Raw genomic sequence first — 16,570 nt, 5'->3', positions numbered from 1 at the left:
TGGGTTTATTGTGGGTTTTCTTTAATCCATTCAGATATATACGTACATCCCCACTACTATTTGAATGATTTTTAGCAAATTCCTTCCTGACCAGATGCTTTCTGTAGCTAACAACTGATTTCCATTAGAATTGAGGTGTTTTTTGTGAAGGCCATTACAGAAGTTTTATCTTAATCTCCTTCATCCATTCCAAAACCAGATCTGAAATATCAATTATCCGACCCGAGCTTACCCTCAGTTACAAAGGGTTAGAAAGTTCAAAAACAATCCAGGAACCACCAGTGCTAAAGCTTGGCATGCACTGGAAACTGCTGAAATACCAGTACCACTGTCCACATGAAAGCAACTTTAAAGAACATCAACATGGTCTTAGGAGGCCTTGACCGAGAAAGAAGACCCTGTTCCAAAAAGGAACCGTCTAGCTTGAGCGAAATTTATTGCTTCCCAAATGAACGATCTAAAAGCCGTTTGCAGAAACGTTTTATGGTGAGATGGGACAAAGACTGAGCTGTTTGGGGGAGTCAGTAGGAAGCTTTCAAACATGAAAACACTGAGCCAACTGTCAAGCACAGTGGTAGCTGCATCATGCTGTTGGGATGCTACACTGCCAGTGGTACTGGTGTATCGAACAAAGTAATATGACCTTCCTCCAAATTCTTCAGCTTCACCTCAAATCAAGAGGTAGATCGCTGACAGGCATCCAGAACATCAGAACTGGTTTTGAAATGGGTAAAGAAGGCTAACAATAACCTTCTGAAATGTCCTTGAGCTCAACACTACAAAAGATTTGTAGTTAATATTTTAAAGCTGGGTTTGTGCCAGAAACCAACTTTTGTAAATTAGATTTAAACTATATTTGCAACAAAAACAAAGGACATCAGAATAATATAAAAACATGTTTAATAGTTTCAACATTCGGATGATTATTCTTTTATTTTTTTCCCCATCTTACACTGAATTCCACTTTGTGACCAAGGAATAAAATATGTTTTTCAAAGAAATGTAATTTTCTTTTTGCTCCAAGCTTGGAGAGTCAACAGCATCACTATAGTTTAAGACAAAGACTAAATCAAATGCTTTTTTCCTTTTCAGTTTAGCCCCCTTACGTGGGACTTGAGCCATTGCAAAATAAAAAAAAAGAATAATGGTGAATATTTTGGCTCCAATGACTGCATGCACCACAGTGTAATCTACACACCAAACTGGATAATTCTAGGATATACAGTGTTCCAGTACATTGAAGTTCAGTAGTTTACTAAACAGGGTTCTTTTTCAAGATCTTGGTTTTAAGCTGATTTGCTTTTGCACGTCAAAGTGGAGCATATACGGTTACAGTAAGGAGTAAACTCCTGAATGATTTAACAGAACTCATGATGAGTTTTGTAAAAAAAAGGTTAATGGGCAGCTTTGACTCTTGCCTCCTGCAAAGCCTGATCTTTTCTCTCATAAAAAATAAATACGAGCACATTTAGATAGGACCAAATATAAGACATATTTCAAGGAGATGGTGAAAAAGCATGCTGCGGAAATGCACAAAAAACAACTTTGAATTTAATACCACAAAACTGCTCATAATACACCCATCCAGCCTCTAATCCATAAAACTATGAGGATGACTCGCACACATATGCCTTCATCGCAACATTTGAGAGGAATATTGTCAGTACATTCCACCTATTTGTGTAGAAAAGGCTTTATATTTCAGTGCTGAAAAAGCAGCAATGCTGGAAATGATGTATATGTGATGTGAAGTTTGATGTGTTCTGAAATCATTTAGTAAAAAACACCCAGATGAATCATGGCTACTCAAGAATCAACACAGAAAGGGGACAGACCATTGACCTCAGCCCAACCACAATGGCAATTAAGTTCTTACATTGTTTTGTCCTTCTAATAATATTGCAAAGTACTTACTTGATTCTGTTTTTATTCAAATGCACCTGGTGGATCTGAATGACTGACATGACAGTATATTAAAAGATGATTCAAAACCTACAAAAATAATGGAAACTAGAAAGTGTGGTTGGAAAGGGTGGAGAAAGGTTTGAAGGGGATTCATGAAATATGGACTGAGGCTGGAGTAAGAGCTTCAAGAGTAACCACACAGAGATGTTTCTAGGACATGTGTTACAACTGTCACATTCCTGGCATTAGCCATAATTATCCCTTTTTTGTTGGTTTTTTTGCAATATTATAATTTTCTGAGAAACAGAATTTGGGGTTTTCATGAAGAGTTAACCATAATCACAAAATTAGCAGACATAAACGCTTGAAATATATCATGCATGTAATGGGTTTAAATTGTACTATTGAAATAAAATAACCTTTCAGTAATGATTTATGTAGATTTTCCTGTAGATGTACCAATTTACATCTGCTCTTCACTGGTTGATTTATGAAAAGTTATCAAACGGCCATTGTATCTTTTAACCAATTAGACTCCCTTAATCAGTAAAATGAAAAGGTAAAATGTAGCACCACACTATCAGAAGGTTTTCCTGCCAGATGCTATAAACCAACCCCATCATCACAGCTGCATGTTCTGCTGTAAAATAGTGTAAATAATTTGAACTGTAAAAATGCATATGTTTACACATTCAAACATATGAAATGAGGATGTAAAAAATGTCAAATGATCCCCAAAAGATCTTGAGCCAGTTAAATGTCGCACCACGTAGGTGCGGTGACATGCAGTGTTGTATTTTTTTCTACTTATAAAGCTAAAAACAGGACTGAGAGAGGTCAGGAAGTCTGCACAAACACTACGTTCTCATGTAGAAAAGAGAAGCCAACTGATGTGTAGATGTGACATTACTGTGCTACAACCACTAATATTAGAATAATATATGTACAGCATGTTTAGTTTTCAGTATCTGTGAATAGATTTTGATATATTTGATTCTTCCTGTTGTCAGTATATACAAAACAAACATGTACAGACACTTCAAGATTCACAAAAGTCCTTGTGAGTGATTTTGCACTTACAGAGAGATGATGGCATAGCAGCACAGTGGACATTCTCAGGACAAAAACTAAAGGTCCAACAGGTTGGATAGGTCACAACAAAACCCTCCGCAAGGCAAGCAGCAAACTTCTGCTGTTCCAACGCTAACCTCGTAACATCAGTTTAATTGATTTTCAAGTTTTACTGTGACGGCAGAAAAAATCTGGTCCTGTGTCTGAATACTTCGATTTTAAAAAATCCTCACAAAAGACACACATGAAGCGCAAGTAATCAGCGCCTTACACCAAGTAAACCGTACTTGGAGATATATCTATAAATACTCTCATCAAAATAAACAAAAATATAGAAATCTTTGCACTTGCCTCTGGATCACCAGTAAAAAACAAAAAAATATTAGAACCATCAGAGTTTTCTATAAACTGTAATTGCGGCTGTAATGGCACTGTAATGAAAAACATGCACTCATTCATAAAAATACAGCACATTTTCTTTCTGGTAGTGTTTCTGTTTTTTGGGTTACGATATGACAATAGACTGCTTGGCTTACCAATTATAATTCTTATAAGGAGCCTGGAGTGAACACAAAACAAACTGGTTCCAGTATTAAACTGCTGATAGATCTTGTTTAGCACCAGTTCTTGCCGTTTCCACCAGGAGGATAAACATTCACTGCAGAGAAGATTCAAATGTCTTGAAGATGTAGCTCTCTTACTAAAGAGGACAAAATTAAGTATGCTCTGTGTTTTTATAGAACCAGTTATACCATCTTCATACTTGGTGAAACCCCCCATTATTGAACAATGCCTCGCAAAAGCATTCATAGCACATAACTGTGAAGCAGAAGGAAAATCAAGCATTGACTCAAACAATTTTACAAATACAAAAAAATCTGTACAATGTAGGCATGCCTTAATATTCAGCTTCACACAGTTTGTAGAACCACCTTTCACTGCAATTATAGTATTTTAGGATATGTTTCTACCAGCTTTGCACATCAACACACATGTTTGCCCATTCTTTGCAAAATGGCTCAAGCTTAGATAGATTGGATAGAGAGTGTCTGAAGATACATTTTCAAGTCTTGGACTAATTCTCAACTGGATTTAGGTCTGGACTTTGACTAGGTAATTCTAAAACACATATATACTTTGATCTAAATCATTCCATTGCAGCTCTGACAGTATGTTGTCCTGCTAAAAAGGTGAGCCTTCACTGCACTATTAGGTCATCTGCAGCCTCAGACAGGTTTTTGTTTCCAAGTTTGTCCTGTATTTAACTCAACTTGTCATCCCATCAGATCTGACCAGATTTCCTATCTCAGTCCCACAGTATGATGCTACTACCATAGTGGGGATGGTGTGTTCAATGAGATTCCAAAAAAAACAAAACAACTAGACTTCAGTTCTTGTAGTTGAAGATGTTTCACTCTTCATCCGAAGGGCTTTCGCAGTTCAAAGCTAGTGAGGGAGAAGTTCTAAGTTTTCAATCTGTTTGGGATGTACGGTTCTACACATCTAAATTCACATGCAGATTAGACTCCCTTAACAATAGGGCACTGTTAGTGTCATTGTTAGTCTGGATCACTAATATATGTTTTGGTCACCTCCAGGAAGGTGTGAAATTGGTTTGAAACTGACTTTTTTAGGCTTAATGCTGAACTGTATGTTTTTGACATTTGAAATCTGAAACCCCCACCTCTGATTAGAGTTGGTTTGTCTCATTTGATGTAAATGGATTCCTTCACTCCTCCCTCAAACCATCTATCTTCTCTGTCCAAAATATTACCACTTTGGTCCTCAAAAGAGTGTCCCTTATCCATGAGGTTAAAGCAGATGGGTAGTGTTAGATTTTCATCTCACATAGCATTTTTAAAGAAAATATTTGGGTCTCATCGGACTACAGCACCATCCTCCACATGCTTGTTGACCATTTGCAAACTTGTCTTCTTGCGTCTTTCTTTGTGTCCACTCTTCCACAAAGGCCAGAATTGTGCATGACTTTATCTATAAACAGATTCTCCCGCCTGAGTTTTGGATCCCTGCAGTTCCTCCAGAGTTCTCATTGGCATCCCTGCTGCTTCTCAGATTAATGCTCTCCCTTTCTGGCTTTTCAGTTTAGATGGATCTCTGTTTCTTGGCAGGATTTTGGTTGTGCGATACTCTTTCCATGTTCAGATTTTTCAGATTATGCAGAAAGGATGGAATCTTTCCGTTGTGCTCCTTGGTCTTCATTATGCAGTTTGTTCACTAATGTTCTCTAACAAAACTGTGAGGCCTTCACAGAAGAGATACATTTATCCTGAGTCTAAATTATTCTCTGTTGTTCTTTTAACTAATTAAGTCACTTCTGAGGTGGGTTTTATTTAGGGGTATCAAAAGAAAAGGGGAGCCGAATACAAACGCAACAGTTTTCAGATTTTAGCTGTAAAATACAGCGACACTGGGGTGGCGTCTTCTTACACAGTGAAGAAGCTGACTTTAACACCAGTCCTGGTCTATTAGCGGAACAGCGTTAATGGAAACATCAGGCATCATAATGCCAAACCTACACATCCTTATCATCGTAAACCTTCTTCTCACTTTACAATGAAGTATAAAAGGTCCCACACAGCTTTTCTTTTGCTACCAAAGTATTTCGGATTGCTTAATTTTTCTGAAACAACAGTATGGATGTCATATATTTCAGAGTTCCCTGGCTGCATCGATTATAAGTGAAAATGTTTTCTATATAACTCTCCTGTTCATACAAAATATGATCTAATTGGATTTCTATTGTGAATATCTCATACACTCTGAAAATATACTGTACAAACAATAAATATCCAGTGTCTGATGTCCTAACTGAATGTCATTTTTTAACAAAAAGCCCATTTAAGCTTTTAACCTCATTATCACCTCAAATGTAATTCCCTTCATGTTTAAATTAATTCATTTCTGCTTTTGTTCCACCACACTAACAGTGCAACACTATTTAGTACAACTGTCACATCTCACACTAGCAAAACGCACACACACACATACTGACACTCACAGTGAACGCTCAGGCTGGACAGAACTCTGGGGCCAACGCTTAAACAAGCAAGACATTTCAGATGGACACCCCTGAGGAATGAGAAGAGTGAAGGGAAAAATAAATCGGGGTGGGAAACAAGCAATGATGTTGCTTTTTCTCAGCTTCACGCATTACACAGCAGCAGCAACAGTGAAGAACTCTCATTCGTCCGGTTTCCAGACAGCTTCCCGTGTGGTGTTAAAGGCAATATTGCATGTAAATCAAATAAGGCAAAAACAAATAGAAAACATAAAAAATATTAAAATAATCCTGGAAATGCAATTGTAAAATGCTAATTGTGGATGAAATGGAAAGCTTCTTGTGAGATGCTTGTTTTTACATGTTGGTTCTTCTAGATTGAGAACAGGTGAGGTCTGACAAGGAGATGAGCTGTTTGGGGAAGGAAGAGGATATAATCTGCAGTGAAGCGGTGGTAATGTTGGGTCCCTGCAAACCCGGTGGGTTTATAGCACTGTGCTTTCGGCCTCCTCTTCAGAGTCCACTCTGCTTTTGGGCGACTCCAAAAGTGCCTCTGAGTTCCTGAAGGGGGAGATGTGTGTCAAGTCAAAGATGCTGTCCAGCTCCATGTTGATGATGGGGATGTCCAAGTTGCAGAGGGAATCTGGAAGAGCAGACAGAGGGGACAAGGATAAGTGATATATGATTTAAAAATGCTTACTTAAGTGAAAAATAAAGATGTAGACAGAAATGTATCATCCTGCTAAATGTCAAACACAATACAGGGTCATCACAAGTCCAAACGGTGGTTGTGGGATGAATGACAAAAAAAAAAAAGCTTGGGAGGGATGCTCTATCTGAGCAACATGCTCCTTTCAAATCACGAAGATTTGTTTTTGCTTCCTCAGCTCCATCTCGGAAAATTAAAATATTATATAAGACCACTACTACTGTTAAGGAGCAGATATGAAGGAAGCCCCAGTTACTTTTATAGCAGCCTTCAGGTTGTCTGCATTGTTGGGGTCTCTCAGTACTCCATAGATTCTCTATGGCAGGGCTGTCCAAAAATGCAGCCTGAGGCATGGTGGGGGCCTTTGAATGATATTGGGAGACCCTCAACCACATTTTAGTATTGAGCAAATCTGGACTGGCCATGTTTCTGCCTTTATCTTAATTTCATAGTAAATAGCAGCTTGGATTCTTTGCCTCTCTTTGCCTCCCCAAAGGGGACTTTGGACCACTGAGCAACAACCCAGTTCTTTTTCTAACACATTTTTTCCTTCCAATAAACTTTCCATCAGTATGCTTGGATCCGGCAACTTGTGAAAAGCCAGCTTCTTTAGCATTGGCCTTTGTGTCTTACCCTCTTGGTGGAGGGTGTACATTTCTGTATTAAACATATTTTCATTGGTCTTATTAAATATTCAAATTTTTAGAGAATGAGAGTTTCATTAGCTGTAAGCCATAATAAGGATTAACATAAATAAATGACTGAAATGTACCACTCTATTGGTACTAAAAATAATTAACATGAATTGAAATTTTTTGAATTGTGTTACTTAAACACATTTGCGTGGATTCATTTATATATCAACTTGTTTTACTGTCAAATGTGCTTTATTGGTCACGTGGTAAAAATAAAAAATTATAGGTATATGCAAATAACCTGAGAGTATAGTGCTAACATTATATTTAGATATTTTTATGAAGCAATATGATTTCAAGTTTCCTTTTCCTTTAGTGAAGCCAGTGGCAGCGAGAGGCCACAGCCCAGTTAGTTATAATTGAGCACCATCCCCAACTTCAAACCTACTTGCAAATTTGGCTCTGTGATCTCTTCCCTTAGAGACATAGAGTCATAGCAGTGTTGAGTTGAGTTTAATTATTAGTTCTGTTCAGTCTTATGTAAAGCATACTGAGGTGAGCAGAACCGTTTTAGAGCCCAGCTTGAAGGTGTCTTCTGGAAACGATTGTAGCCTGAAGAAATACAGTTTTGCTCTAACTTTGGGTGAGAAAACTGCAAAAAATTAAAATAAAGCCAATAATACTGACCTATACTTGGATACAGACTTGTGTAGGATCGTACCTTTAAACTATAAAGTGGATTTAATTTATTACCAACAGAAAGTCTGAGTCAAGTTTTAGTGTTGGACACAGCTAGACTTTTAGTCTCGGAGTTTTCACTTTTCTTTGTTCTACTTCATAATAACCTGAAATCCTTCACATTCATCATTCTTTAGACTTTAAAGAGTTTAAATATTTTCTGTTATAAATAAATTATTCCATAAGTTTCAATATGAGTACTCTTACTTTGGCAATGTACCTCAGCAGTAAAAACTAGATGAGCTGCAAACTGACCGTCAGCTATGTTTCATTTTTACTGACAATATTTTCCATTCAACAAACACACAACAAAAAACCACAGGATGAGAATAGCTCATTCTGATGTACAATCCTGCACATGAACCTGAGATCAAGCTGAATGAAGTTTGTGTTTTCCTATATCTTTTGTCAGAATTGTAAAATCTGCAGTATAACAAAGAAAAACTGCCAAAGTAAGGAAGTGTGTTTATTGGACAGGGATGCACAGTAATATCAGTGTAGTGAGTGTCAGGGGGTTGGTTGGGACTGTGAATGTTGAGACTGCGAGATGGAAAGGTGCAGGAAAAGCATCGTCCCATTTGTGTCGCCCATATAGGACATGAACCTCTCTCAGCCTCCATGCAAATGCCAACAAAAAGTATTTAATGTGAGCAGTTGGATACACAAAGGTGATACAGCATCTTCCACCTTTACTGGTACCCCTGGTAAAGATATGAAAAAAAGCCAAGGTATATTCACCCTCTCCTGCAGTAGTAAAATGCCAATAACATTTTTTGAAAGAAAAAGTATCGATTTATTTGGGGAAGGGGGTTGGGTAATTTGGAAATAATTGGGTTTTTATGTTACCTTATCTACAATATTATTTTACAAGGTTGCAGCAATGAGATAGATATTCCTCTTAGTACAATCTGTCTAGAAGATCAAGAAGGTTCAAAGTGTGGCTCTGAGGCAATTTGTTGCCCTTGGAATAATTTTGTTTGGCCCCAGACTGCATTTAAAGGATGGTAAACGCAGTTAAGGCAGATGGATAAGATTTCAACTTGCAAATTAATATCTTAAGAAAATAAAACGTTTTGAGTACATGTTTTTTGACCCAAATTCGGCTTTAGAAACTTAAGAAACGATTTCTTTTAATAAGGCACATTTGTGAGACCCTTTTAAGTTTTGGATTTAGAATGATTTACAGATCCCGGTTCTACCAAAATCAGACTACTTTGCTCATTTCATTGAAATATTGCATGTTTAGTTTTTTGCTCAGCAGGCAAAAAAGAAAAACACATAACAATTATTTCAGCATTTTTACTTAGAAAACAAATTATTTGTTGTGGCCCACAAGTTCTCAAAAATTGGCTATTTTGTCTAATGTAGGAAAAGGTTTGGACACCAGTGTTCTAGATTGTCTGGAAGGGGACAGGGATGGCCATGATTGGACATTAGTTTTGTGTCTGGTGAATCCTAACCGTTTTAATTAGCTGTAGGGTTTTGTTCATTATCCTGCTGAAAGACCCAAAGATCATCCATTTTCAGATTTCTGATAGAAGTTCAAAAGACAAACAAGCCCACATCATCTCAGATCCTACATCATAATTCAGAGTGGACATGAGGTCCTTTACTATATACACTGCTCAAAAAAATAAAGGGAACTCTCAAATAACACATCCCAGATCTGAATGAATGAAATATTCTCATTGAATACTTTGTTCTGTACAATGTTGAATGTCAGTCAGTCAGTCATTTTCTACCGCTTATTCCATAGTGGGTCGCGGGGGAGCTGGTGCCTATCTCCAGCAGTCTATGGGCGAGAGGCAGGGTACACCCTGGACAGGTCGCCAGTCCATCGCAGAAAGTTGAATGTGCTGACAACAAAATCACACAAAAATCATCAATGGAAATCAAATGTATTAACCAATGGAGGCCTGGATTTGGAGTCACACACAAAATTAAAGTGGAAAAACACACTACAGGCTGATCCAACTTTGATGTAATGTCCTTAAAACAAGTCAAAATGAGGCTCAGTATTGTGTGTGGCCTCCACGTGCCTGTATGACCTCCCTACAACACCTGGGCATGCTCCTGATGAGACGGTGGATGGTCTCCTGAGGAATCTCCTCCCAGACCTGGACTAAAGCATCCGCCAACTCCTAGACAGTCTGACGTTGGTGGATGGAGCGAGACATGATGTCCCAGATGTGCTCAATCGGATTCAGGTCTGGGGAATGGCCGGGCCAGTCCATAGCTTCAATGTCTTCATCTCGCAGGAACTGCTGACACCTTCCAGCCACATGAGGTCTAGCATTGTCCTGCATTAGGAGGAACCCAGGGCCAACCGCACCAGCATATGGTCTCACAAGGGGTCTGAGGATCTCATCTCGCTACCTAATGGCAGTCAGGCTACCTCTGACGAACACATGGAGGGCCATGTGGCCCTCCAAAGAAATGCCACCCTAAACCATTACTGACCCACTGCCAAACCGGTCATGCTGAAGGATGTTGCAGGCAGCAGATCGCTCTCCATGGTGTCTCCAGACTCTGTCACATGTACTCAGTGTGAACCTGCTTTCATCTGTGAAGAGCACAGGGCGCCAGTGGCGAATTTGCCAATCCTGGTGTTCTCTGGCAAATGCCAAGCGTCCTGCACGGTGTTGGGCTGTGAGCACAACCCCCATTTGTGGACGTCGGGTCCTCATACCATCCTCATGAAGTCGGTTTCTAACCGTTTGTGCAGACACATGCACATTTGTAGCCTGCTGGAGGTCATTTTGCAGGGCTCTGGCAGTGCTCCTCCTGTTCCTCCTTGCACAAAGGCGGAGGTAGCGGTCCTGCTGCTGGGTTGTTGCCCTCCTACGGCCTCCTCCACGTCTCCTGGTGTACTGGCCTGTCTCCTGGTAGCGCCTCCAGGCTCTGGACACTACGCTGACAGACACAGCAAACCTTCTTGCCACAGCTCGCATTGATGTGCCATCCTGGATAAGCTGCACTACCTGAGCCACTTGTGTGGGTTGTAGGGTCCGTCTCATGCTACCACGAGTGTGAAAGCAGCACCAACATTCAAAAATGACCAAAACATCAGCCAGAAAGCATAGGTACTGAGAAGTGGTCTGTGGTCCCCACCTGCAGAACCACTCCTTTTTATTGAGTGTGTCTTGCTAATCACCAAAGATTTCCCCCTGTTGTCTTTTCCATTTGCACAACAGTTGTGAAATTGATTGTCAATCAGTGTTGCTTCCTAAGTGGACAGTTTGATTTCACAGAAGTTTGATTTACTTGGAGTTATATTGTGTTGTTCAAGTGTTCCCTTTATTTTTTGAGCATTGCATATTTATCTTATGTTTAAAGCTAGACCCACCCTGTTTTTTTAAAAGCTCAATCTTGCAGCCCTTTTCCATTAGTACCCAATGTATGCGGGTCGGGTCAGTTTAACACAGTTTAACCTTTAAATCTTAGTTTCATCTGATCAAAATACATGGTGTCAGTTGAAGTCCCAGTGGCGTTTAGTACTGTTGATGTGCTGTGTAGTGTGGATAGAAACGGTTTTTCCCAAAAACAACTAGTTGGAATAAAGATGGCATCTAGTAACTCTCGGAGATTTGGTGACCATAACCCGTTACTAGCTGCTGCTGCTGATTAACAGTGATCTTTAGAAGTTGGTGTGCCCCCCCTAACATTCTCCTTTAGTGCAAGTGGTGGCAAGATCAATGGGTCCTCGTCCAGCCTTGTTTGTCCCAGTTCTGGCTGTTTTAAACTTAATTATTTCTCTGACTTTACATGTGGGCAGGCTTAGGCAAGTAACTATTTTCTGGAAGCCATTTTAACATACTTCCGACTTGAATGTGATGTTTGCTTGCCTTTCCTATTTTGAAGAGTGGCTAAGAGAAACAGGCTTCTGTATCACTATTTCATCAATGAAGTATTAAAACTTCCTAAAATAAAAATTAATGCTTCACTTTATTTTACAGAAATTGCTTGAAATATGGCAAAAAAAATAAACCAAGTGAATTTGTAAAAACAAAAAACAAAAAACATGAAAAAGAAATTCCCCCTTTAAACAAATTAACTTGAATTGAAGGTTTTGTATTTTAATTTTTTACTCATCTTTACCAGGGGTGCCAATCGGTGTGAACAGTGCTGTACAGGTGACATCCACAATAAAAAACGAAAGTGATTGTAGCCTGAAAGTGATGCAGCCGAAGAACAGAGTAACCAAACCCAAAATCTGCTTCTAGGCAGCATCAACTTGTAAATTATATCTTCACTGACTCCAAGTTTAGGTGAGATGACAGAAGGGGCGAAGGGATGAGACGGGGAGAAGAGGTTCTTCATCACAGTAAATCCTGCTTACCCTAAAAACGCCCTCTGAGACTTTGAATGATAGTGAACCTCTCCCTTCATACGGCTGAAAGTCAAGACAACCAGAGCAGTCGGACAATAAGGAAAAGTTAGATTTAAACAAGGTGAGAATCTTCTGGAGATGAAACAAATAAATACATAAACAAAACATTATGTCTAACAAGATTACACACAAACAGACAGGATTAGGAAAGCTACATAAAAGGATAATGTTATTAGGTTAAGTGTCTAGAAAAAGTTGTTAAGAAGGATTTGGTCACTCAATCCAGTTCCAGCCTATTTGATTTAATCTTAAATTAACAGCACCAAAAGACTGTAACTGAGAATAAGGTGTCCATCTTCCCTATATTGTCAGAAACATTTTTATTTAGGGATATCAGGTGAAACATTATGGCCACTGAGAGGTGTATAACACTGATAATCTTTTCATCATTGCACCTTTTAGTGGGTGGGTTATATCAAGCAGCAGGTGATATGTCCTCATAGATGTATGAAAAAAGGAAAAAAAGGAGCACAGCAGCTCTTGTTGGAGGTCTGTAGGCATTAGAATGTGTCAAAAGTGGTCCAAGGACGGAACAGCAATGAACAAAGGAGTGATGAAGACCGTTTCTGGTGTAATCCAATAAAGGAGCTACTGTAGCTGAAGATGTTAATGATAAAAAGGTGTCAGACTACACAGTACATCTCAGTTTGTTGGGGTTGTAGCTGCATAGCGGCAGTCCAGTCAGGGTGGAATTGGTGTTCTTCCAGCAGGATGCTGACCCCTGCCACAAAGCAAAAATGGTTCAGGAAGCATTTAAGGAACACAACAACTGGTGCTGTTTTGACTTTCAAATCTGTGTGATGTGCTGGACAAACATGTCAGATCCACACAGGCTTTACCTCACAACTTTCATGACTTTGAGGAAGAAAGCAGAATTTCACTGCTCCAAGTGGCAGCAGGTTAGAGGTTATTACTTTTCATTTTGATTAATTCTTTTTAACAACTGAAATACCTCTTGTGGTGGATAAAAATAGATTTTTTGGACGATTATCCTCTCCGGCATCGGATGCTGTGCAGCTGGAAGGATTTTTGCTGATACTTGTTTTTACTTTTGTATATTTGTTATGATGCATCACCATGGCAATTGGGTGTTTTTTTTAACAACCGGGAGCAGCTGATTGTTCAAATCATCTCTTCCATCAATTCTGATGAGCAATGTGAGATCGTTGGGAAACAAGTTGGATGAACTCCAAGCCCTACAAAGGACCCAGTCAGAGTACGGGGAATGCAGTATTATGTGTTTCGCTGAGACATGGCTGCATGATCATAACCCTGACTACAGCATCTCTCTGCCAGGCTTTTTGACCATATGAGCAGACAGAGCTTTAAAGGGGTGTGCCTAACACAAAGGACGTGGACTAGCAGTACTTGTGAACAACAGATGGTGTAATCCAGGACCTGTAACTGTGAAGTGCTGTCTCTCCAGTCCAAATACTGAACTGTTAGCAGTAAGTTTTCGTCCTTATTATCACCCAGGGAGTTCACTAGTGTCGCAGGAAGCTGAAGAAGCCCTGTGAGGTTCCTTTGAGGCTAGAGACTGGGATGCACTGGGCCAGCCAAATGGAGAGGACATCAATGCCATGACTGAGTGTGTAACTGACTATATAAACGTCTGTGTGGATAACATCATCCCCACTACAACGGTGAGATGCTTCCCCAATAATAAACCCTGGATCACCAATGACCTGAAGGACCTACTTAACAAGACAAAAAAGAGCCTTCAGAGAGGGAGACAGGGAATTATTGAGGAGTAAACAGAAGCAACTTAAAGTCAAGATAAGAGACAGCAAAGTAGTGTCCGAGAAGAAGCTGGAGAGCAAGCTTCAGCAAAACAATATCAGAGATGTGTGGTCAGTTATCAAGAAGATCACAGGCAAGAAGAAGAAAGATCGGGCCGATGGATGTCTGGACAGAGCCAATGAACTAAACAGATTCTTCAATAGGTTCAGTTCAGAAATAAGCTCAGTATCCTTCTCTTCTGCTCACAGGCAAACAGACATCCCACCCTCCTTTGACCCATAGCTTTCCTGTCACACCTCAAATGTTTTATCTTCCACCTCAGCCATGGACCCTTCTTCTTCTACAAGTTTGTCTTCAACCAAGTCAGAAGATGCTGATGCTTCCTATGCCTCCCCTTCCACCTGTGTGTCTCAAGAAGTCAGGTGAAGAGACAACTGGAAAGACTGAACCGGAATAAGGCTGCAGGTCCAGATGGGTTTAGCCCTAGAGTCCTGAAGGCCTGTGCAGAGGAGCTCTGTGGGATTCTGCAGCACCTCTTCAATCTTAGCTTGGCTCAGAAGAAGGTTCCAGTGTTGTGGAAGACCTCCTGTGTTGTTCCGGTACCAAAGAAAACTCACCCATCAGTCTTCAATGACTATAGACCTGTTGCCGTGACATTCCACATTATGAAGGTCCTAGAGAGACTCCTGTTGGCCCACCTGAGTAAGCAAACAATAAACTATCTGGACCCCCTTCAGTTTGCTTATCGCTGTGAAGTTGGAGTTGAAGATGCCATCATATACCCGCTTCAACAAACACACTGTCATCTGGACAAAGCCAGCAGCACTGTGAGGATCATGTTCTTTGATTTCTCCAGTGCATTTAACACAATTCAACCTGACTTACTTTGTCAGAAACTCCAGAAGACTCAGGTGGAGGCCTCAACAATCTCCTAGATCAAAGACTACCAGACAAACAGACCACAGTTTGTGAGACTGAAGGGTTGTGAGTCTAACCAGGTAGTCAGCAGCACAGGAGCACCACAGGGGACTGTACTCTCACCATTCCTTTTCACTCTGTACACCTCAGACTTCCAGTACAAGACAGACTCCTGTCATCTGCAGAAATACTCGGATGATTCTGCAGTCGTGGGGTGGATCAGAGATGGACAAGAAGCTGAGTACAGGGAGCTGGTGGACCGCTTTGTGGCATGGTGTGGAAACAATCCTCTCAACTTGAACATGAATAAAACAAAAGGAGATGATTGTAGATTTTAAGGGAAACAGGAATGGGTCAAACACTATTTCCATCATGGTAGAAGAAGTGGAGGTGGTGGAGGAGTATAAATACCTCGGTGTTCACCTGGACAACAGACTGGAGTGGAGATTCAACTGTGAAGCAGGGATGTAAAAAAGCTCAACATGCTAATAAAGAAGGCTGGCTCTGTTGTGGGGACTCCTCTGGAACCTCTGGAGATCATTGTGCAAAGAAGGATTCTTCATAAAATGAAGAACTTTATGGAGAACCCTGAGCATCCTCTTCATGAGACTGTCCTACAACAACAGTGTGTGCAGTCAGAGGCTTCTTCAGATCTGTTGTAAGACGGAGCGCTACAGGAGATCCTTCCTGCCCACATCAATTGGCATCTACAACGGCTCTTTGAAGAAACCTTTATAATATGAGCTACAACAACATCTAATTTCCCTCTGGGATTAATAAAGCATTTTTGAATTGAATTTGAATTGAATTTGCAGCTACCATCTTGGTGCCAGATACCACAGCACACCTTCAGGGGCCTAGTGGAGTCCATGGTCTGGAAAGTTAGGTTAGGTTAAGTTATAAAAGAGGGACAAACACACTATTAGAGAGGTGGTCATAATGTTATGCCTTACCAGTGTAAGTGTGTTATCCAATATACTGATGTTTTCCCAACTTCTCTTTGATATATTCCAATATTATTTATATAAAGTGTCCCAACAAAGGGAGGATTCTATTTAATTTTGTAAACTGTCACACATTAACATAGAATAAAGTTATAAATTTACTGCCAAAAACAGTAATTCTATTTAAAACATTCTTGAAAAACATGCCAAATGTAACATAAAACTTGCAAATCATTGCTGTCAGGCCAAAAACATCATACCTCCATTTTTCGTCAGATTTTGATTTTCTAATGCAAATTAACTCTACTGATCACACTTCATAACCTTTTGTGGTTTCGTTGAGAAACACCCAACCAGCATTTAGGAGAAATTCACATTTTGAAGAAAGGACATTTTTTTCATTTCCTGAAAAGTTTTGGAGATACAAGGTTTTTGTTTGATAGTGGCAAAATTAAAGATTTCAATGCCAGATTTTATATTATATATATATCACAATCTATA

The 16,570-nt window shown here is 39.7% G+C and overlaps 1 protein-coding gene across 6 annotated transcripts in view; it reads right to left on the bottom strand.

Moving 5' to 3' along the window:
• Positions 1-883: 883 nt before the first annotated feature.
• The window catches only part of LOC124875178 (rho GTPase-activating protein 44-like), a 129,386-nt gene continuing 113,699 nt past the window's right edge, over positions 884-16,570 (bottom strand). For 4 of the 6 annotated variants that reach the window (XM_047377128.1, XM_047377133.1, XM_047377129.1 and 1 more), the window contains one exon: positions 884-6,638. In XM_047377128.1, the coding sequence (XP_047233084.1) occupies positions 6,481-6,638 (158 nt within the window). In that variant the 3' untranslated portion in view covers positions 884-6,480. Of the gene's footprint in view, positions 6,639-12,416; positions 12,471-12,518; positions 13,189-16,570 lie in introns of those variants that run through there. The other 2 variants (XM_047377132.1, XM_047377130.1) reach the window with 2 other exon arrangements.

This window comes from Girardinichthys multiradiatus, chromosome 10 (genome assembly GCF_021462225.1).
Source record: "Girardinichthys multiradiatus isolate DD_20200921_A chromosome 10, DD_fGirMul_XY1, whole genome shotgun sequence".
NCBI classification, from domain to species: Eukaryota; Metazoa; Chordata; class Actinopteri; order Cyprinodontiformes; family Goodeidae; genus Girardinichthys; species Girardinichthys multiradiatus.
This window is presented reverse-complemented; position numbering and strand designations above follow the sequence as displayed.